This window comes from Lynx canadensis, chromosome C1 (assembly GCF_007474595.2).
Source record: "Lynx canadensis isolate LIC74 chromosome C1, mLynCan4.pri.v2, whole genome shotgun sequence".
NCBI classification, from domain to species: Eukaryota; Metazoa; Chordata; class Mammalia; order Carnivora; family Felidae; genus Lynx; species Lynx canadensis.
This window is the reverse complement of record NC_044310.1, coordinates 102809022-102833056: the sequence shown is the minus strand read 5'-3', so window position 1 is coordinate 102833056 and position 24035 is coordinate 102809022. Positions and strand designations below refer to the sequence as shown.

General features: G+C 45.9%; 1 protein-coding gene across 1 annotated transcript in view; it reads left to right on the top strand.

Annotated features, from left to right (window-relative positions):
• The first annotated feature begins 12550 nt into the window (after window positions 1–12550).
• LOC115519781 (phosphodiesterase 4D interacting protein) overlaps window positions 12551–24035 on the top strand; it is a 51128-nt gene continuing 39643 nt past the window's right edge. Inside the window, 2 exon segments of the mRNA XM_030323664.1 lie at window positions 12551–12612; window positions 22484–22604. Of these exon segments, the coding sequence (XP_030179524.1) occupies window positions 12551–12612; window positions 22484–22604 (183 nt within the window).

The following is a 24035-nucleotide window of genomic DNA, read 5'->3' as shown; positions in this document are numbered from 1 at the left end:
GGGGACGCGACCGGCTGCCTCTCCGAGGTGTGCGGAGGCCCTTCCTCCGACTGGCGTTCCCGGCCGCGCCTCCTGCCGGGCTCTGCTCGCCTCGGGGGTCCGAGCTCTGCTCCCCCGCCCGCCAGGGGTCGCCCCGGGCCACGTTCTGCGGCCGCTCTGTCGGCTGGCGTGTAGGGGACCGAGATCCGGTCCTTGGGGGGGGGGGGGCGGGGAAGCGGGTGGAATCAGCGAGACGGATGGGCTTTGGGGGCCTCCCCCGAGTGCACCTGCTCTGCCTGGATTACCAGTTTCCCGCCAGAAAAAAGTGTTCCCTTCCTTTGCTTTGCCGTTGTCTTCTTCCCACTGCCCCGGGAACCCCGGTGCTCCTCGAACCGGACGTGGGGCGTCCTGGGGTTCCAACACCTCCCCTTCCACTCCGGATCCTATTTCCTTCCCGTCTTTCTCGCTGTCTTTCCTCACCAGCTCTCTCAGCTCTCCTTTCTCCAGCTCTCTCAGTCTCCTTTCCTTCCTCTTTGGCCACTGCTCCGTTTCCTTCTCTTCGCTCCCCCTTCCCCAAACCACCCCGGCCCAGGCCAACGTAGGAATGGGCTGCCCGGCCTGAGAGGACGATGAGGAAGGCAGTTCTCTCTGGTCAGGACTTTATGGGGGTCTGTGCTGGGGAGGCGGAGTGAGGTGGTCCCAGCGGAATGGTGAGGGTCCACAGCCGGTCCTCCAGGACCTGGGCAGGACGGGCTGATCGAAGGCGACTCGCTGCCGGGGGCGACCCAAAATAAGCAAGGCTACCTCTGACCTCCCATGTCCAGGGAATGGAGACCTCCGGGCGACCTCGTCCTTTGCCAGCCGTTAAAAAAGTTTTTTTTTTTTCTTTTCCCATCAATGTCTATTTATTTTGAGAGACAGAGCACGAGGGAGGGGCAGGCAGAGGGAGACAGAATCCGAAGCACAGCCCGACACGGGGCTCGAACCCACGGAGCTGTGAGATCATGGCCCCAGCCGAAGCCAGACGCTTAACCGACTGAGCCACCCAGGCACCCTCTTTGCCACCCGTTTTAAGTGAAAGGAACACGGCACCTCCTTGTGGTCTCTTCAGGGGGACCTGGGGTTGGCATCACCTAGGATGCTGCAGTATCTTGTCGGAAGAAAACGAATCCAAGCTTCTCAGTTAGACGTAGAAGGTCCACTCGAACCGAGCCCTTACCAAGCAACCGTCCCCGCCTGTTCTCCTGGAGGGGTCGGTAGCCGCAGAGCCGGCCACTCTTGGCCTCCGTCGTGGAGCCGCTGCCGAGTGCCCGCACGAGGGCTTCGGGCCGAGTCCCAGCGCCGCGCAACACTTTATCTTCTGTGTGTGGTGCGCCCAGCGCAGCCTCGCCCCAGGGAGAGCTCCAGGGTCCAAAGAGTCAAATCAGACGGCGTTGCCGGCTTCATTCGAGGACAGGGTCCTCTCTCCATTATGAATCGGATTCAAACGGAAGCTGCCAGGGCCCCTGTACACCACCCCATGAGCAAGGTTCGCCACCCACGACCTGCGGTGGTATGGTCAGGTGTAAGTAGGTGACAGCATTTTCCACTGGCTCATTCCTCGGTGGCTGTATTTGCATCTCTCTCTCTCTCTCTCCCTCTCTCTTTCTCTCCCTCTCTCTCCCTGTCTCTCCCTCCCCTCACTTGGTCGTCCCACCTTCACCTTCCTCTTCTTCAACTTTTCGGGTTCACCCCTCCTTCCAACCCGCAGGTGTCCGCGCAGACTCGAGGCCGCCGCAAGGTCCCGGATGGAGGGCTCAGTGCGATTACAGGTGGTGCCTTCTAGACATTTCCACTATCAGGACATTTGCAGGATTCAGCTACCAGTGTAAAAGTTTTAAACAACAATCACTTTTAAAGTCTTTCACATCCTCCCATTCTGGGGTCCCTTTTAGGACTAAAACCTAATAGTCCACAGTGACATTTTTGGTCCCTCCCAGCACCCTGACGCAGAATACATCCTTCACCGAGCATTTATTGGGCGCCTACTAGGTACCAGACCCTGCAGTGCGCAAGGGGCTGCATGGTGGGCAGACCCCAGGTCCTGCCCGATGGAGGTCTGGTGCGGAGGCACTGAGAGGCGGCAGCGCGTTGTGCGACACAGGCCGGCTGGCTTGTCCTTCCACAGTCCGGGTCCAGGCCGAGGGACTCGCGGTGAGCGCGACGGGTGGCGTGCAGCGAAGAATGGCAAATGGATGACTTTGGCCCAAGAAGCTGTGGTCGTCACGTGGAGCGGGGCCTCTTGTGGGGGAGGCAAGGGGCAGGCTGGGAGGACCCAGGGCCTGGCATGTGGCATCTAGTGGCCACTTGCTAGTGTCAGTGCCCAAATACGCCCGATATTAAGACTCAGCGTCTCCAGCACCAGCTGGCTTTGAGTGTGTTTTTGGCAGAGGATGGAGGGGATGGGGAGCAAGTTCTCACCCATGGCAACGCTGAGATTTTGTAATACCCGGTCTCAGGGGTATAATGAGCGGGTATGGCTGGCAGTGGAAAGGTTGGTGGTTCCAGCTCATCGTGGGAAGTTCTAGTCTTCACTGACCCTTATTTTCCTCTGGCTTTCAGTTCTCAGAACTTATCAGAGCTTCTCGAGCTGGTTTTTTAAAAAAATTTTTTAATGTTTTTATTTATTTTTGAGACAGAGAGAGACAGAACAGGGGAGGGGCAGAGAGAGAGGGAGACACAGAATCCAAAACAGGCTCCAGGCTCTGAGCTGTCAGCAGAGAGCTCGACAGAGCCCAATCTCACAGACTGTGAGATCATGACCTGAGCTGAAGTCGGATGCTTAACCGACTGAACCACCCAGGTGCCCTGGATTTTAGATATTCTAATAAGTGTGTAGTGGTATCTCATTGTTGTTTTATTTTTTTTAATTAATTTACTTATTTTGAGGGTGGGGGGAGGGGCAGAGAGAGGGAGAGAGGATGCCAAGCAGATCCACGCTGTCAGCAAGGAGCCCTCTGAGGAGGCTCCATCCTATCAACCCTGAGATCATGATCTGTGCCAAAATCAAGAGTCAGACACTTAACCAACTGAGTCACCCAGGTGCCCTTCATTGTTGTTTTAATTTAAATTCTCTAATGACAGATGATTCTGAGAATCTTTCATAGGCTTCTTTGCCATCTGTATATCTTTTCTGATGAGGTATCTACTTAGATCCATTGCCCATTTTTAATTGAGTCATTTGCTTTCTTACTGTTGAGTTTTAAGAGTTCTTTGTATGTTTTGGATACCAGTCCTTCATCAGATACACATTTTGTAAAGATTTTATCACAGTCTATGTCTTGTCTTTAATTAGCTGGATGGTGTCTTTCATAGAGTGGAAAATTTTGATTTTATTGAAATCCAACTTAATCAAGTTCTTGTTTCATGGATTGAGCCTTTGGTGTTACAGCTAAAAAGTCATCACCAAACCTAAAGCCACTTAGATTTTCTCCAATGCTGTATTCTAGAAGTTTTATAGTTTTACACCTTACATTTAGGTCTATGATCTATTTTGTGAAAAGTGTAAGGTTTCTGTCTAGATTCTTTTTTCTCCCCCTTGCATGTAGATGTCCAGTTTCTCCAGCACCATTTATTGAAAAGGCTATCACTATACATTCTCCATCAAATTGCTTTTTCTCCTTTGTCCAAGATCAGTTGACTCTATTTACATAGACCTACTTCTGATTGTGTTCTATGGATCTGTTTGTCTGCGTTTTCACCAATTCCATACTGTTTTGATTACTGTAGATTTATAGCAAGACTTGAAGTTGGTAGTGTCGATCCTTTGGGGATTTTTCTACTTCAGCACAAGAACCTGCATAGGTTCATGGAGGTAAAACCTCACAAAATGTGGAGCCCCGGGAGTTTTAAACTCTCAAGCTATTCCACACTCAGCTTCCAGCAACTTGAAGATTTCTATCAGTTGCTGACTCCAGTAAGCTGTTCCAATAAGCTGTGATTTCCTGAATTAGCTTGTCCCTCTAGTTTTTGGGGTCACGTACCCTATGACCTCACTTCTCTGGTCTAAGAAGAGTTGTTAATTTTCAGTTTCATCCGCATTTTTTATTGTAAGGATGAGAGTGGTGACTTCCAACTTCTTTTCATGTTGGAGTAGAAACCTACTTTGATTTTTTTTTTGAGTAAATAACATATATGTGATGGTTAATATTATTTGTCAACTTGGCTGAGTCAAGGGGTGCTCAGATTAAACACTATTTCTGGGTGTGTTTGTGAGGGTGTTTGGGATGAGATTGGCATTTGAATCAATGGACTCAGTGTTGCCTCCTATCATATGGGTGGGCATCATCCAATTATTTGAGGACCTGAACGAAACAAAAAGTGGAAAGATTGATCCTTTTTCCATTTTGCCTTTCTGCTTGAGCTGGCACATCAGCTTCTCCTGCCCCTAGATTGGGATCTATACCATTGACTCCCTTGGTTCTCAGGCATTTGGACAGACTGAAAGTACACCACTGGCTTTCTGGGTCTCAAGCTTGCAAATGGCAGATCATGGGGGCTCTTAGCCTTCCTAACTGCATGAACCAGTTCCTCATAATACATCTCTATTGGTTGTGTTTTTCTGGAGAACCCTTACACAGTATTACAAAATTGCAAATGTACAATTCAATGATTTTAGTATATTTATAAGGTTGTCTGTCACCAGAGTCCAGTTTTAGAACAATTTCTTTGCCTCCCCAAATCCCTTCCAGCCTCTTTGCAGTCAGTCCCTAATCCCTACTCACCATGCCTATACCTAAACACAAAAACAATTTGGAAAACAGACATCATTAAATTTAAATGTTTATTATATTGGGACTTTATACAATGGATCATTTTCTTTGGTGATAACTAGAAGAGAGATTGCATCATAGGGACTTTGTTTGGGGGAACTTAACCTATTAGCTGTTCTACTGCTCTCCTTGAAATGGTTTGCCTGTTCGAGTAAGTGGTACTTGCTATAAAATCTTGTCTGGTAGATCAGGAGAACAAGAACTAAAAAAGCAAAACAAAACAACAATAACAAAAACTATGTGCTGCGGAAATGGTGATAAATGCTGAAATCACAGATAATGTTACCTGAAGCTAAGTATTATACCATCTTTATTCGTAAAGAAGTTTGGTTAGTAACATTGGAGAGACATTTCTCCAGCACCCGAAATGCCCTTCACAGTGTCCTTTATTTTAAAAGGGCTTGGGAAGAGTCATGTGAAAGTGAGCATAAGATTTTTACTGCACTTCTTTGATTTTTTTCTCTTATAGGAATTAGCATACATGTTTCTGAAAATTAAAAAAAATCAGGAAAATAGAGATATAGAGATAGACGTCTGAATTAGTTGGTTATTGATGCATGTGAGCAGATTACAGAAAGAGTGGTTTAAAACAACATACATTTGTTATATCGCAGTCCTGTAGATTCCGAAGTCTAGAATAATGTGTGTGGGTTCTGTGCTCAGAATCTCCCAAGTCTGAAATCCAGGCGTCAGCTTGCTGTGATGTGATTTCGTAGACGAAATGTTGGCTCTGTCTCTCGTGAGGGGCTGCCCTCACCATCTCCCTCCTCTGGGGTCCTCTTCCCTGATCTGATTTCCATGTGTCATGATTGTTTCCACTTACCCAGGTGGCTTAGGAGGAAGCCTAGATCTGTGGGGTCCCAGAACTGATCTCTGCCGTCTCCTACTCCAGGAAGAGAATAAAAGGACAGAGGTCTTCATAAAGAAATGACCTCCATGAGGGATGACATCCCCCAGCGAATGGAACAGAGGAGGAAACTATAGGGCAGTGGAGGTGCTAAAAGCCCAGATCATGGAAGCGGGACCCACTTCCCAGAAATGTCCCCATTTCCCATTGAAAGCCATCTTGAATGAGGGACTTGATCTGCTCAAAGCTGAGTCAGCCCCTGGTGAGCACTGGGGCTTTCAGAGTCTGCATCTTATGCTCATTGTTTACTAATGGGCTTCTTCCTTACCTGGGAATCTCCTTGGAATTTTTGTCTGAGATGCAGCTTCTTATCCCCATGGGATTTGAACAGGCACCACAGTGACTCTGATGTAGGTGACCTTCAGCCCCACAGCTGGTGCCCAGGGACTGGAGCCCTGTCTGCTGCACGATGTCACATTTCACATCCAACACCCCAGTGGTTCATGCTGCCTTCTAACTATTTACAGTATACGTTCCCTATTTTACACGAGGAAAAGGTGCTCAAAGAGATAATTACATCATCTGCCAAAGTGTATGTGACGTATGGTAAAGCTGGTTTTGGAATCCTGGACTGTTTTTTTAATTCTGTACTTTTATTGCTTTGGCACAGATCTGGGATAGGGTTTCTTTGGAAATGTGTTTGGAACTAGAGATCGGTAAAAGGTAGTTATTCCTGGTAAATGTTATTTATCAGCTTGACAAGTATTTACTGAACGTTTTCCCTGGCAGGCTCTTAATGGAGGCGCTGCAGAGATGGGGTGAACAAGGCAGACAGAGCGCCCGCTGTCAGGAAAATAAAACCGCACAAGAGCCAGATATATCTATCTATCTTTAGATATATATATCTGGATACTTTTTAAGGTTTGAGAGAGAGAGAGAGAAAGCTCTCATACATGTGTGCATATGAGCGTGCATATGAGAGAGAGGGAGAGAGAGAATCTCAAGCAGGCCTCTCACTGTCAGCACAGAGCCTAGCTCGGGGCTTGGTCTCAAGAAAAATGAGATCATGACCTGAGCCTAAATCAAGAGTCAGGGGCTTAACTGACTGAGCCACCCAGGCACCCCAGGAGACAGGTTTTTATAGATAATCACATAAGTACATTTTATTTGTGATTATGATAAGTATTATTTAATACTTTTTGTGTTCTGTGATCCTAATCTATGAGCCAGTGATTTAAAAGAGAATATAGGGGTGTCTGGGTGGCTCAGTCACTTGAGCATACAACTTTGACTTAGGTCATGATCTCACGGCTCGTGGGTTCAAGCCCTGTGTCTGGCTCCCCCCATCAGGCTCCCCATGTCGGGCCCTGTGCTCACAGCTCAGAGCCTGAATGCTTCTTGGAATTCTCTGTCTCGTTCTTTCTCTCTGCCCCTCCCTCGCTTGTGCTCTCTCTCAAAAATGAATAAATAAACATTTTAAAAAAAACTAAAGTGAATGTAAATAACAGAACTATAGAACTGGGATAAAAGATTTGTCCCTAGAAAGGCCCTTCTGGTATTTTTAACAGTGGAAATATCTACATTTGATCCAAAGTCCTCTGAAATTTACTAATTAATTTATTTTTAAGTTGAGCTTTTAAAACATTTTTTAAAACTTTTATTTAATTATTTTGAGAGAGAGAGAGCATGAGCAGGGGAGGGGCAGAGAGAGATGGGGAGAGAGAGAATCCCAAGCAGGCTCCAAGCTGTCAGCGCAGATCCAGATGTGGGACCCAAACTCACAAACCATGAGATCATGACCTGAGCTGAAACCAGAAGGTGGACCCTTAACCACCTGGGCCACCCAGGTGCCCCTGTAAGTTGAACTTTTAATTTCAGTGTCCCCTGAATTTCAGATGTGGGTTCCTGGAGGGTATGACTCCACAGGGAAGCTTGTAGCCAAGGCCTGTGTGGTGTGTCTGCTGCCATCAAGCGATGAGGGAGTTTGGGAAAATCTCCTCATCTCTCTGGGCCTCAGTTTCTTCGTCTGCAACATAAGGTTGTTATTCAACTTCTCCAAAGTCCCTTGCTGCTCAGTCTCTCTGAGAGCACGAGGGACTGAGATGCCTGTTAAACGTGTCCTGGGGACTTCGGTTGAGACCTGACTTGGTCCCTTGTCTGTGTGTCTCCTACAGGAGCCTGGCTGAGCCCACACTGGAAACAGAGGACCGAGGGAGCCGATGGAAGACAGAAAATCAGCAGGTGTGGAGCATGAGAATAACCTGGAGAAGGACAAAGGTAATGGTGGAAGGTGGTTGCCCAAGGACCTGAGAATACGGGCAAGTTGAGCTCAGAACAATCTGGAGAAACTGAGGAATGCGTTCAATAGCATCCAACCCTGCAAGGAGCAGCCTGAGGCGAGCAGTGAGGACTGGGGGTGTAACGTACTCCACAGTGAACGGTGCATCTGCCAGGGAGCCCCACAGGACGGACGGGGGTTGGTTTGCACTGCCGGGAAGCACCGTTGCTAAGGGTAGGATGGTGTGACCATGAGGCTCTGCCCCAGTCCCCGAGCTTCGACGTTGGAGCTGCCCTGACAGTGGATGGCCTCCAAGGAAGTGTGGGTTTGGAGGGATCAATGGCGTTTGGATCAGATTTGGAGATGTCCATTCCTACCACAAATCGTTTTGCCCTAAGGCCAGGAGGGGCCAGGGCAGGGGACCCTTGCATCTGAAGTCGTAATGGTAATAATATTCTTCTGAATTTCTGGTCAGGAGTGTGGAAGGCTTTACACATAATATCTGTTGACCAGTGATTTTCTTGACTACTGGTTGAGTGCTTCATTTTCCTGAGGCTGTGTTCAGAACTTGGAAATCAGTACGATTTCCCGAGGAGGACAAAACAGTGGGAGAACGATGCAAATACAATGTGGTAGCTCTCCTACACTGGGGTGTTGTGTTGTGACAGAGCAGAGGATTGGAGTGGGGGTCCAGGCCCAGGACATCTCTTCCCAATGACAGAGTGAGCCATTGAGAGGAATCCCCGAGGAGAACCCTGTCTTCATCAGAGCTCACCACAGGGCAGTGTCCTGGGACATGGAGAGGATAGGGCAGGTTCCTCTCTGAGGGAGGGGATTCGCTACCTCTTGGGAGAAAGCAGGGGACCCCTGAGTGGACATTTGTGACTGGAATGGAGTTGAGATGGTCAGAGATTGGCAGCAACTTGTATTTGATCAGTGAAAGGAAGTCCCTGAGGGCCTCCTCAGTGCTTGGCTCGGTGCTAGGAACCCCGAATACAGTGGTGAATAACACATTCTCCCAACTGTCCTGGGGCTCTCAGTCTCGTCAACAGGAAGTCATGAGAAGTGTAGTGGTGGTGGGTTCCTCGGAGGAAATGGCCAAAGCTGCCTGGCGATGACCTCGGTGATTGTCCTGGTCTCCCTCTGTGTTTTCCAACAGCTGGGTGACCTGTTCTGCCCAATGACCCAGGGCCTCAGCCAGATTTCAGCCTCCTGGGATACAACAGACACCTGGGTTCTATGTTGGTCCAAAGCAGTCAACACTGCCAAGGTCTCCAGAGGAAACGGCTGGTATCTGTAGCTACTACCCACTATGTCTTGGCCAGCTGGAGAAACAGAGGCAACTTCCCTAAGTCTCACAGGGTCATCCTCTCCATAATGACCAGTGATGACCCATCTCCTCTAAGTTAAATGCTTTCCAGATTTCAATATTCTTTCTTCTCATCAAAAATAATGTAAATATTGCCCATGTTCCTACAATTGTAGAAGTGGGCAATTTTATCCTCAAATTGTAGATCAAGAACTAAAGTAGGAGGGAGTAAAGCAAGTTTATGAGGAGAAGGAAGGGGCCTGGGGCTAAATTCCTTGCTTTCTGGTTCCTTGTGGTTGATGAACACAATGACTTTTATACTCTTAGAAACAATAAAATAGTACCTCTGTTTTGCTCCTCTATGTACCCCATTCATTTCTCTCTTCTATAACAAATCTGCTTATCCAGACAACTTGGCACCTAAATTAGGTGAGCTCCATGAGTGCACTTACAGTGCCCCTGAGGGCAAAGCCAATTACACTGGGGGCTCCAGAGGGAAGTTATACAAACCCTTCTGAAAGAGAGCCTAAAGATGACTATTCCCAGGTAGCCCTGGTTATCTGTAGATGAGAACATCTATATGTGACCTGCTATCTCTGAACTTACTTGCAGAAAATCAAAATGGTCTTGAGGAAGGAAATGGACAACCCCCAATATGCCCCAGGTAACTCTTGAGGATTTCTGGGCTGTGAATTTTTCTAGTGGCACCTGGAGACCTTAGATCCAGGGAGAAACAGAAAGTACTGCATACAACTATTCCATCCATTCAGCAATGGCAGGATATCCCTTTGAAACATATCATCTATGTTCACGTGGTAGTTGTGTAGGTCTCTATTTCTTACTCTCTCTCCTGTTGAGTAACCTACAGACAGTGGACACACATGAACTGACCCAACCCAGGGATTCTTGTAATCAGGTGTTCTCTCCTGCGTGGGTAAGACCCAGGTGAGATGCATATCAGCATTATGTCTGTTTGGCATCATCATGCTGGCAGGTTTTTTGATAGCAAGAGTGGAAATTGAAGAATAAATTCATGTTATATCACATGTTGAGAAAATGGTCCCTGTAGTCAGAATATCTAAGAGTCCGTAAGGCCTCAGGAACTTTATTTACTTGGACACTCCATGTGAAAGTCAATGCAATGTAAACAGAAGGGTTGAAGCCACTATATGCTATGTCCTGGGAGTCATGACTTTAACACACAGGGAGAGGTTAGTCTCCTCCTCCGTCACCTGCTTCTGAGGCCGGTACACAGAGTATCTGCTGTTCTGTCTCTCTCTACTCCTCATACAGGAGGAAAGATTTTTCCCTCCAAGGGGACAGCTACTTTGCTTTCTGTGACCACTCCCTTGCCTCCCATCAACACCAGCTAGGAAGCAACCATGGTGTCTGACCCTCCTGGTTTCATCTTTTGTCATTCTTGCTCCACCTGGCACAGCATGGAGCTTCCGGAAGCTGAAAAGAAGGAAGTCCTCCAGGACACGCTGAATGAATGTGTTTTGACTCTTTCCATTGGCCAAGAAGGGCGTGGCTGCTACCAGCCTTACAGGGATGGCACATTCCCATCAGATGAACAGGAATTCAGCTCTGCTCTGGATGTAGCCTGTGAATGCTCCCATTCCAAAGGGGATGAAACTCCACCCGGTTCCCCAGGTAGTGTCCATAATCTTTGTTGCACACACCCTGTGTAGACCAAGAGATTTAATCCGCAGAAGTGGACCATGTACTCACAGACAGTTTCCATCCAGGCTCTAGGATTGAGTTTGAAGTAAGACATTCCATGAGTCAGTGAGCTTTGTTCGATTCATGTCTAAGCCATGGCACTTTTATGTCTGAGCCACCGCCCATCACTGCTCTGAAGGTGGTCCTGCCAGACTCCTATACCTCTCTACCCCAAGCACAGGAGTTCGCTATCAGACCCCCAAATTTTGAATTAATCTCTTATCTCTCTTGCCAGGCTCTGATTTCCATCCTTGAACCATGTTTCTGAATATCTATGGCCACCCAAGGCTGTTGGAAGCCTTTTCTATATCATAGGAAGTGTCACAATCGAGGTTCACTGTCTCTACCTGGTCTGTCTCTTCCTTTTCTTCTTGTCTCAAGTCAGCTGAGAACCAGGACAGCACTACGTCTATCATACGTTGTATGTTTCTCTGCAGCAAGGCAGGGCCCTGGAACTTCCTGACCCCATGAACAGCCCCAGGTTCTCTGCAGCTTTGAAGATTATTCTGCTTTGATGGTGTGTAGATTCCAATCGTCAGTTTAATCTCAATGGCTGATTCCTCAAAACCATTAACCTTCGGCAATTCAGATGCAAAAAGCCTGAACATTGCAGCAATGCTCTAGGAAGCAGCCAGGTCCTTCCCCAGGATCTCTGGGAAAAGGGATACATTTTCTGTGTGTGTAGATCTGTCTTAGGATATTGTGATGATGGCCTGTCATATCAGGGAGATTTATTTGCTCAAGAAAGCAATCCCAGTGATTTTTTCCAGGGCTCTACTGAATCCGTCCTGAATGACTTCTCTCACAATTACCTGTTATTACTCTGCTTATATTTCTGTCCTGTGCTACATGAGTGAGCATTTGTGGAGAGGAATCTGCTTAATGGAACTCTTTCTCCACCTTATTTGCAGAAAACAAAATTGATCACAAGGGGCTTACCAGCAAGCTGTGTGTGGGAATCCATTCAGTCCTCACAGGGACACTCCCCACAGGTGTGCATGTCCTATGAGAGCGGAGAGTGCTGAGACTCAGCAAGGTCACTCCACTTTCCCAAGACCCCCGGCCAGTGCGCAGTGGGACATCAGACCCTCATCAGCTCAGGCTCTGTCCTCTGCTCTCCACTCGGTCCTATCAGGGACTAAATAGGGATGGTGCTCACCCTTTCCTCTTTGCTTTTGTACCAAATTATTTGAAACAGTTATAAATGTAAAGAGAACAGTTGTGAGATGCCCCGAAGACCCCTGTGACCCTGCAGGACTGCCAGCTCCTACCCTGTCAGTGCACTTTGTGGTGTGAGCAGAGCCAGGGCTCATCCAGCCCCTCCAGGAGCTCAAGGTCTCCAGGAGACGCTCCATGAAAAGCAATCAGGGCTGAGAGGTCCCAGACGATTTCTGTTCTCACTAGGGTTCCCATGGTGGCTCTTCACTTGGCTGCCTGGCACCCTGGTAACCCTGCAGAGCTCTGCGTCAGAGACACTGACAGCCAGGTCTGGGTTTCCGTGGGGGCAGGGATGGGACAGGTTAAGACGCGTCTCAGGAGGGTGATGTGTGTGACATGGCCTTGCATTAAGCCTGGGCCATGAGAGGCTATGAGGATGGGCGGAGATGAATGAAGGCAGCGTCTCCATTATGCACAGCCCGTCCCCGGTGCAGGTTCTGGTGGGAACGTGGGAACAGTGTGTGTGGGCTGTGATTGCCGCAGGGGGCGCCCCAGGAGGGCTGCCCTGCCCCATCCTCCCTGCACAGGGACCAGCATTGGAGAAACAGCTGAATCACAACCTACATTCCAAACTCATCTTTTATCCAGGGATTTTCCCCACCTGCCAAACTATATTGGGCAATACTTCAGAAGTTTGATAAAATGTTTTCCCTTTTCTCCTGCAAGTGCATGAGTATTGTAAGCATACATTTAATACTGCCTGGTAGTTGAGAAAAGAGCAATAAAATGCCATGAGGAAATTAGGAGTGATAACTTTGAACATTCTTAGACCTTCATTCAAAATAACAATGAGACTGGGAAATGCATCTGAGAAAGAAGGATCTTTATCACACAGGCCTTCCCAGGATAAGGACAGCTGAATCTCTCAACACATACTTCCAAGCTGAGGGATTAACCTAGAGAGTCAGTAACACCACTCATTACCTGGCCCCTAAATAGCCAGGGGCTGGAGAATACTGTGGACTCCAGCTGGTTGGCATTGAGCCAGGTGTGGGAGCCAGAGGCCCCAGAGGGGTCAGCACAGCCCATGCACTTAGAGGAGAGGACAGTAGGGAGGGCTTTTCAGGAGGGAACCCAGGTGAATGATGGCAGAAAGAGAGTGGGGATAGCTCAGAATGTGCCTGAGGCCTGCTGAGGACAGCTTGGGCTCCTGGGATTGGAAGGAAAGTGGCAAGATGTGGAGCGCCAGAGGAGGGGCTCTGGGGGAGGCACAGTCACCACTGCAAGGGGGCAGACCTGGGTGAAGGTAGCATCCTGTGGAGGCTTGTGGTGAAGAGAAAGAATGAAGCGACTGGTAGATGTGAAAGGTACTACTGGGAGAAGCCAGGATCCTAAGAGCAGAAGGCACACCCCGCCTCTCCTCAGACCTTTACATCTGTTAGAATGACTGCACCAAAGAGAGAGATCCAGACACTGGTGTCCGCTAAGCCACTCAGAGCACTCACTCGTTCCTACGAGGAACTTTGTTGCTCCTTCCAGAAAGCCCAGACACGTGAAAGGGAAAGTGGCATAGCAGACATGTATTCCAAGGTAACAGAAACAGAAACAGTCAAAGAATTCAGCTTCCAGCCATCGCAAAACCCAGGAAAACTATAAAAAATGACATTCTGGCCTGAATTTAATGTACCTAACGAAGCATTTGTAGATATGAAGAATATAAACCGTCACTTAAGAAACACACAACTCAAGGGGCACCTGGGTTGGCTAAGTCAGTTGAGTGTCTGACTTGGGCTGAGGTCATGATATCATGGTTCATGAGGTCAAGCCCCACATCGGGCTCGCAGCTGTCAGCACAGAGCCTGCTTTGGATCCTCTGTCTTCTTCTCCCTGGCCCTTCCCCACCTGTACTCTCTCTAAAATAAGTAAAACATTTAAAAACAAAAAAAAAAAGTTCTTCTTTAAAAAAAAACACAACTTAAAAGAGAAATGGGCAAGAAATAAGAAACGAGAAACCAGAATTAGTAGAACTAGGAAAACCCTGAAGAAAGGAAATTCTCTGATAAAGAGGCTGATCGACAAGGGTCATAAGGGCAACATTTGTCCCAAATCATAGGAAACACTGAGTATAGAAATGAAAGCATCAAACAGAATGGAAATGAATAAAAGATATTGAGAAAGGAGCAGAGAGGGAGTCATAGATACCTGGGAGAGGCAGAGGGGAAGAGACAATGCTAAGACCCACCCTCACAGATATAAATTTTGTTTATTTTTTAATGTTTATTTTTGAGGGAGAATGAGAACGTGCATGGGGGAAGGCCAGAGGGAGGAGGACAGAGGATATGAAGTGGGCTTTGTGCTAAGCAGGCTCTGTGCTGGCAGTAGACGCCTCGAATCGAGGTTCGAATCACGAATGGCGAGATCGTTAACTAAGCCAAAGGTGGACGCTTAACTGACTGAGCCACCCAGGCACCCCTAGAACTAATAGATATTCGAGAAAAAGAGCAAAATCTCTGATGCTGCATACACCTTCCCCACCACCAAAAGAAGCCAATTTATATCCCATGGAGAGAAAACCAATTTACAGTCTACATCCCGACCAAACATACAAAGCAAGGCAATATATTTTAATGCACATCCAGACACACATATGTACTCTTGCCCGGAGGGGAAAGAAATATAGCCTAAAAGATACAGAGACTCAGCCTTAAATACCAGAAGAGAACCAAGAACATTTACATCACGATGGTGATGGAGTGGAGCCCTGAAGGAAACGCAATTCACCAGTCCCCAGTGATTGTCAAAATAAACACTTTAATGATATAGAACGGGGAGGAAGTGTTCTTTTCCACAGCACAATGCCAGCAAATACACATACACAAGGATGATACAACTAGAGTTTTTCCAACATACAAACAGATACGGTTGTGACACACTGCAGGGATCACTAAAAGATGGTAACATTGTAGAGACAGACTTTAGAGACAGCATCTTCGCACATTCTCAGATGTCACACCCAAACAGAAGACCATGAACGATCTGATAGGCCCCCCCATAGAAGGCAACCAGTGCTGCTCTCACAATGATGGTGATGGCACACTGGAGGCTCTGGGTCTCTGGGTGGGCGGGGCTGGGACACACAGCATTCAGGAGGGAACGCCCGGGAAAAAGGTTAGCCTGAATTTAATCAGGAGGAAGTGATCAGACACCTTCAGGATGTAGACCATCAAGCCAGACATCTGGCCTGTCCCCTACAGACAAGGAAGTGTCACCACCACCAGAGACAGCCACAGAAAGGTGAGGAGATGTTTGGGGTTCGAAAGGACTACAAAATTACGATAGCACAATCTTCTGAGTCCTTTGGAACCCAAGATATCTCTTCTCCTTTTTGTCGTCTTATTTGTGCTGTGGACACTGGCTGTTTGAAGAAAGACAGGCCCGATGTCTTGTTCGATGGTCGAAATTCTGCAGTTGTCTGATCCCTACCTCATGCTCAGATTCAGGCTAAGCCTCTTCAGCAAGAACGCTGCGTAGTTAATGCTGTCTGCTCCTGGCACAGCCCAGCGGGTGGCCCAGAATGTCCAGTTTGACATGGGGTCTCTTGCCACGTTGCTCCAGCCTCCGCTTATCCGCAGGATGGAATGGAGAGGAGCCAGACTGAAGGTGTCTCACAAGGGCGTGTGGTCTGGGCATTGGTTGCCTCGGCGACTTATCACGACTGGAGTCAGAAGAGCGAGCATTCCTCTCATCAAACCAGACTTTTGGAGTAAAAATCCCAGAGAGTGGCTTGTGGTCGAGATGTCGATTCTCAGCAAAGGATCCCTCGCATGTTCTGTTTGGGCAGAAATGTGACAAACTGCCTAGGAAGCTAGGATGAAATATTAGAGACCCATGCCCTTAAAGTCCATCATCCATCTTGGCTCGTAGAAATGGTACCAGAGGTGGAATAAGTGCAATTAGCTTTCTTTTTCAGATACTAACATCCTGTGAAATACAAACATCTCGAGTATTTTCTCTCTTTTCTCTTCAAGTTAAAACTTAGCTTTTCTTCTGCCTTTAGTAGTAAAGAACCATTTTGACTATAGAAAGAGGAGCTAGGAATATGGAGCTTGTGTGGGGTAACCTGGTAATAAGAAATCAGAGGAATGAGTCCATGGGAAAATACATCAGGGTGATTTCTGTAGGATAATAGTTTCTGAGTCTTAAAACATTTTGGAATATGGATTTAAGATACCCTCTCACTAGACATTTAGAGTAATAACTTTGTTAAGTAATTTTATTATAATTAGAAGACATGTTGCTTTTAAGTAGTCTGAGTGTTGACAAAAGGTAAGTCCTCAACTTCTTTCTGTATAATCACATGAGCCAGGACGAGTTTCCCAAATAAAAATTTTGCTTGTAATTTGCTTCCAGTGGAAGTTGGGTAGTGGTAGGGAATCACAACACGTAGAGTGGACAATGGGAATTTTACCAGGTTTCAAAAAAGAATGATTAAACTTATAAAGTGATGTACTAATTCTTTTGGCATTACTTTCCCTTTAACATGTTGTTTAAAGTCAGATTCCAGAAATAAAAATTTTTATTTATCGTACTGTTTTCCTTTTGCTAAAGCTAGAAGGATAAAATATAGAAAGTTCAGTAAGAAAATGTTTGCTAGGAAATAATATGAAGAATAGGGGTGTTAAGTAGATGAACTAAATTGGCTTCCTTGTTCCCTTTAAAAACTCAGAATTGTCTAGCACATGCATGTAGCTAGCTTTGCCTTTAGTGTAACATTAATATGTAGTGCTTACCTTCTGCAGTTAACAAAATCATTGCTCTAAAATACCAACCTCTCAATCTGTAAACTTTAAGAGCTGTGTGTGTGTACAAATATGTTTTATAAATCATGAATTTCTATCTGTTTCCATGAAGTATTCAGTTTGATAATAAAAACAGCTTTACTTTGATCACACAAAATTTTGATCCTAGGGCTGTTGAGAAAAACTGAAGTGATCTCATAACAGTTTAAATGAAGAAGGAAGTGGCATGTTAAACAATCCAATAACTTGGCAGTAGATTATTCACAGGACTATTTTTTCACCAAAACAAGCTGTACATTTTCCTCTGGAAGTTCATTTATTCATGGCACTGTGCTGTGTTCAACTGTGTTAACATTTGTGCTGAAATGGAGAGTGTACATTTTAAATACGTAAGTGTTAGAATTTATCTACTTTAGTTGAGACACAGAAAATTGTTACCGATCCAATAAAAGTATCAAAGGCCAAACAGTCACTATTTGGTTTCATTCTTGAGAAGATTTATGAGAAGAAGTAGAGAAAGCTCATGTCTTTTTTTGTTTGTTTCCTTATAGGACAATCCATCCCTTGATCATTATTATACTAAAATTCCAAGCCAAAGTTAAGGCTCTGGGATCAGTGAATGCTTTTGTATTTATTTAAAGGAAGGAAGAGGAAGAAACCTGGATTATTCTCTCTCAAGGAAGTGAGACAAAAGAAACAGCATTACGCTTCCCCCAGAAATGTGAAGTGAACTACTTTACCTTAAAAACTCTTTCTTGTCTCCTTGCTGAAGGAGAGCAGTAGCAAGCAGGATGGAGATTTGAGGAACCAGTTGTCGTGATGGGTGGTGCTATTCCCACAAATGTTCCGGGAAAGGCCCGCTTCTTGTGTTCTTTGAGGGGGCAAAAAAGAGGCCATGAGCAGGCGGAATTCCTTAATGTTACAGAATTTTAAGTCACTGGAAAATGCTTTCTGAATAAATTACAAGCTGGAAACTGCTTGAGGGATGTTGCAGATTAACGACAAAGTTATGTCTTAAAGGAGCTTGACCGCAGATGGCAGTTTCCTTTTCTAGCTACTTCTGTTCCAAGATCAGATCCGGAATCTGTCTAGTCCAAGCATTTTCTCAGCAGAGGACTATGTGAAATCTTACAATTTTTTTATGGTTCAGAATGGAATGGATGCAGGTGAAATGGCAGTTTGACAGGAGACCTTTTTTGTCACACAGCATCGTAATATTTAAGTCAGGGATATTTTAGCTGGTTCATGATGTGAACATGCGAGAGTTCTCGCGGTGAGCGCAGGGCAGAGTGCCTAAGAGTGCAAGTGTGATGGCCCAGAGGATCTGGTCCGAGGGCCTGGCACTGAGGGCAACACCACCCCAGGGCTTAGCACCACACGCCTGCTTCTTCTGTACGGTTCTTGCTCTTTCCGTCCCCTTCCAAAATCAGATGTGACTCCTGCTATGTTCTGAGTAACTATATGGGAAATATTACTCCTTTTCTGTTGGTTGAATATAAATGGCTAAAAGGGGAAACAATAATGACTGTAGAGTAGAATTTGGGGACAACCCAGTTTAGGCTCCTTTACTGAAGAATGAAAATAACACTATATGACCTTTCCCCTAAGGCTTATTCATACATGATGGCGTTGTAAGGCAGTTATAATGTAATAACGATGAGTCCTATTTATAAAAGACCTGTTCAAAAGAATGCATCCTACCTTGCTGCAAGTTCTGTTCTTGCAACTCTCCTATGATGCAGAGAGACCAAAAAGTATTATTTCAAACCTCCTGTTACGGGAAGCAGAAGTAAGGAAGTGCAGAATAGACTCCATCAAGATCTTCCAGTTAATAACATTAGGTATAAAATTTCTCTCTGCTGATTACATTTATGTTCTGGGGCCACCTTTTTTCAGCCCATGGATCCATGTCAGTTTACCAACAATGATACTAATATTGATTCAAGGCCATATTTATTGGGTACACACTGTATGCCAAGCCCTGTTCTAAGCACTTCAAAAGCAGCAAATCCTTTGAAGTTCACTACAACTGTATGGAGTGGATATCACCATTAACCCTAAGGAAGAGGTGAAACAGTTACAGAAAGTTGTGACTTGCCTAAAGTCACATAACTAAGGACAGAAGCAGAAATCTAATCTAGATAATCAGGCTCCAGAGTCCATATTCTTATTAATTATGCCATCCTCAACTTACAAAGTTCCACAAAAATTTCAATTGTTGTTTCAATGATTAAAAGAATACGTATGCATAAAAAATTTTCACTTAAGGATTTAAAGTATTTTAGAGGCTTTTATTTCTGTGTACTGTATCAAGCCAGATAGCTGGGAGAAAATACTTTTCTAAACCTAACGGGGAGTTTTAGGTACCACGTCCATTATATATGTCAAATACAGAGAGAAATTTGCAATTTCTCAAATTTCAGAGCCACCATCAAAGGCTCCAATAAAAAAATGTTTAATAAAATTTCTAGTCTAACATATAAAACTTAACCTGGAGATAAAACCTGGAGAAGAAAATTAAATTTGAAGTGACAGACTCTTAGTTTTCAGGGTATGTAAAATTATTAGCAGTATGCTCGTGAATATAAGGTATAGTGCCTTTAAGTTAGAAATTTAGAGCATTCCAAGTTAGTTTGGAAGATAGTATTTTGTTGCATTGTAAAAGCTTAGGAAAGTGTGTTCCCTCACAAAAGAGAAGTTCTTTTATCATCATTGATCGAAAAACAAAAACAAAACAGAAAGAAAGGTGTTTAGGGTAAACTTACAGGGCTCTACGTAGGATAACTTATTCCAATATTTTCTATAAATTTTTTTCACCTTTATTCCAGCCCCCCCCCCCACCCAAAGCTTTCAGCATTCTAACTCAAATTGGTAAAAGGCTGAGCAACCATTGAAGTTCCCCCAACGGAGCTAGAGCAGGCTGAGCTAGCTAAGAATAAGAAAAGGAAAACACCTATGTAATGGAATGTTGGGATGAAATGGGCATTCTTACTTTGTCTCCATCTAACTCCTGATGAAGTCAAAACTGTGGTATTCTGTCCCTGAATGAATTAAAGAGAAGATTACCTAAAAATGCAGATGTGGCATCAGAAAGGCTGACAAAGGTAAGTGGAGGGAAGAAAGTGTGAGATAAAAGCCTTTAAGACCAGGGACAGTCACTTTTTCTAGTCCTCCCTTACCTTACTCCTGGAACCTAGCACAGGAATCCCCTGGGGATGTGAGGCAGCATGGCCATCCAAGCCACCAAGAACAATATGGAAAGGAGGACCTGAACTCCTACAGCTGAGCTTTCTTCAACCACAGGATCATTCTCTGGCCCAAAGCTCAATGTGAAAACTATATTTTCTTAATCTGTCGTTGAGTGGGACATTCCTTCTCTTTGCAGGGAAAAAAAATAAAAGATTCTGATCTCTACTGTGGTACAGGGAATATTTTCCAAAATAAGCATGATAGGATTGGGATGTCCTCAAGTGAATCAGCATCCCGGATTCAGTGAGTCGCCAAAGCGTAGGGGGCGTGTTCTTCCACAACCAGTATTGTGGATGACACGGTTCTGGGGCTGGTTTGAAAGATGGAGTATTGGAAATGCCTATTGTACACTGTCTGGCAGGGAATCTCCAAAAGTGCTGAGTGGTGGATATACCTCTTTGTAGGTCACACTTTATGGTACAGGGTACAGGAACTCGGTCCAAAGTTAACGCAACATTCATGGAATGAGTCATAAGATTAAGTTGTTAGGGCAGCATGCTTACTACCTTTTAATACTTTAACGAGATCGGCCTGGGTCGTGGCAAGCACTCTGGCCTGAACTTGCAGATGACAAGAGATGGAATGTAGGTGTGAACTGCTCCTGTTCACCTTATCTGCAGCGAGGGTAGTGAATGGTCACTGTTCGTGCAGAGCCTTTCATCCATGGAGGTCTGAGCTCAGAAGCAGGTTCTTTGGTCTTGGAAGAAGAAACAAAGATCTAATCTGTCACCAGAAGGAATAGTGAGTTGCCTCTGTCTGAAAGTCCAAAGACATGACTTCTTGGCATAGCTCTTGTCAGGACCAGCTGTATAACCATGGACCCACCGTCTAATCTCTTTCAGGCCCAGGTTACTCAGTGGTCAGAAGAGGAGTTTTAATAGGTTGGTTGCGGAGGTGAGAACTAGATCTCAAGCTTCTCTAACTTGGGTAGGTTCTGTAAGACCTGTTCTACAGACCCAGGAAGTATCAGGGTAGATTTTCCTTGGTGTTAAAATGAATTAACCATCATAAATCCTCCATTTTTAGAAGAAATGAGTAATGTGGGCCACAGGTCTTAATCTAAAATTGGATGGACAGTCTCTTATTAGACAGATGTGGAGAGGAGGAAAGGCCCTAGCTCTGTTCTGTCCAATATGGCAGCCACTAGCCATGTATGGCTAGTTGAATTTTATTTTAAATTAAGTTAAAAATTTAGTTCCTTAATCATTCTAGCCACATTGCAAGTGCTCAGTAGCCACATATGTCTGCTGTATTGGGCAGCACATCCATAGAACTGCAGAAAGTTCTGTTGATCGACACTGTCTAAGACCTTTGCCCAGACCATGAACTTCAGCTACTTGTCCCTTATTGCAAGGCATAGATGTTTGTGTTCTAGGGTGACGGTGTTCATCTTTAAGGAATAAAAGAATGTATTATGGGGCGCCTGGGTGGCTCAGTCTGTTGATCATCCAACTCCTAATTTCTATTCAGGTCATGATCTCAACGTTTGTGAGATTGTGCTCCACTGACAGCATGGAGCCTGCTTGGGATTCTGTCTCTTCCTCTCTCTCTGCTCCTCCCCTGCTTGCATGCTCTCTCTCTCTCTCTCTCTCTCTCTCTCTCTCTCTCCCTCTCTGTGTAAATAAACTTAAAAAAAAAAAGAAAGAAAGAAACAAAGAACATATTAAAACCCTCTTGGACAAAGACGTATAAGAAACCCTTCAGGCAAAAGATGTTGGCGTTGAACAAGAGTTTGAGAGAGATAGGGAGGTTAAAGGAAGGAATTAGGAAGCACCCAAATCATTCTGTGCCTTGAGTCTTGACTGGACTTGAGCTTCTGTAGGACACAAAGCCCCTAGAGGGATGTTCTTCAGAGAGATTGTCACCCCATGCACAACTGATCCCAGAGATGGGAAAGTATGAGAAAAGTCGGGCGCCCTTAATCCCGAGTAAATACAGACCCTCTGAGCACTCATTAGTGGGGGAAAAGATTAGTCATGTTGGGCCCATATCTCAGAAGAGAAAGTCATTACGTTGCCAGACTGGCAGGACAGAGAATAATTCAGGCTTTCTGGAAATAGGTGAGAGGGATGATCACCCTATCTAACAGCCAGCTTCTCGGGTACAGGTCTGTGCAGTCAAAGCCAGAGAAGGTTTTAAGACTTAAGTTGTATGTTAGTCCAATGTTATACTAATAGTGATAGCAAAAAAGGCTTTTCTACACATCTGGCACACTGGTCCCGCCTTCAGCCCTGCTGGCTAGGGGGTCACGCATACGGAGAAAGAAAGAAATCAGAGGCAGGTGCAAAAAAAGTGTAATTGTAGCTGCTATCTGAAAGCCACCTGTGAAAGGAGTCACCTTTTTCTTCTGGACTCACTTCCAGGTGCAGCTGCAGGGGACGATACTGAAGATGCTAGTACCGAGTTCACCGACAGCATCGAGGAGGAGGCTGCACACAACAGCCACCAGCAGGTAAGTCCAAGTCAGGTTCTGGGTTCCCAGGGTGGAAGGCTCATAGCCCTTTGGGGTCTGGTGGTCTCCTGCAGCCCCTGCGAACCTAAAGTAAGAAGCTATCTTTTACTAAAAACCAGTTTCCAGTCTTCTGCCCCCCCAAGCTTCCCAGCCACCTTGCCAACCCCCGTCCTCACTCCACTTTTCTCTCCAATCTACTTTTATTTTTTATTTTTTACTCCTTCTATCTCTTGCTCCCGCTCCCTGCCCCCTCCTTCCCACCCTTGCCCCCATGTACCATCTATAGCTTTAGCGTCAGAAGAATCTTTACATACAACAAGGCCTTGGACAGTTCCCCTCTTGGGTTTTTGTATCTGAAACACCACAGAAGACAGGGAGTCATCGGAGGGCTGATCGGGGAGGTGCAGGCCTAAGACCTGCCTCAGGAGAGTGCTCTCTGAGAACCTCCGAGAGGATCAGAATGCTTCCAAAGTAGGGATCTGTCCTGGTGAAATCTTGTTGTGCAAAAGAGAAGTCTGTTGGGCGACCAACAGACCATGCAGGTTGTGACATGCCAGTGACCAGCAGGTGACACTTCAAGAGCAAGCCCCCATCAAACCTCAGAACTTGGTACCCAAGGCTGAAACACTGTTCCCACCAACCATCAGTGAAGGTGTAAACCAGCATGTTCTCAAGCTCAAGAGTTGAATGTCCTGGACCTCAGAGATTAAGTCACCAACAGTGACCCCATGGCACTCACTGGCACTCCTCTGTGTCTCCACCTTGCCCAGTGACATTTAGCAATCACGTCTCCTAGATGGACCATGCCTCTGAGTTGTTGAGGAGAAAGTGGAACATTGGTATCTGTCCTTCTGCAGAAGTAGCTGGGCTTTTCCAGTGATGGCTTCCTTGGAGCTAGTAGGAAAACTTCAGGGGAAATGAGGCTTTCTGGGTTGGCCTCTATACCTCCTGTATGAGAAAAAGAGCCCACACGAGCATTCCTCACATCTCACGGAACTTGTCACAGTCTTCGGTTCTTGAGGACACGAGTAGTCCTCAAGTAGGTAGTTGTCTGAGATCCCTCACATCCTCAACACAGTTTCTTTACCTTCCACCAAGCTCCCCTTTTTGTTGCTTGAGCTGTACCTGACCCTCACGTCTCCCTCGAGATCCTGCATGAGTTCCTCTTCTCCTTTTGCTTGAACAGCTTCTTCTGAGTCCCCCTAACCAATGCTTGTGACCTGAATGATGTATACTACTGCCCCTCCAGACAGATTCCTCTGCTTCCCATGCCCTGATGTCCCTGAGGAGCTTTGGGGAGAAAAGGGGGATCTGCAAGATAAGCAGATGTCCACTCTAAGACAGTTCGATTGGGATGTCTGCCGGTCACTGGTGGTTATTGCTGCTGTGGACCCGATTAATTCCAGAATAAGTGAACAAGAAAGCCAGATT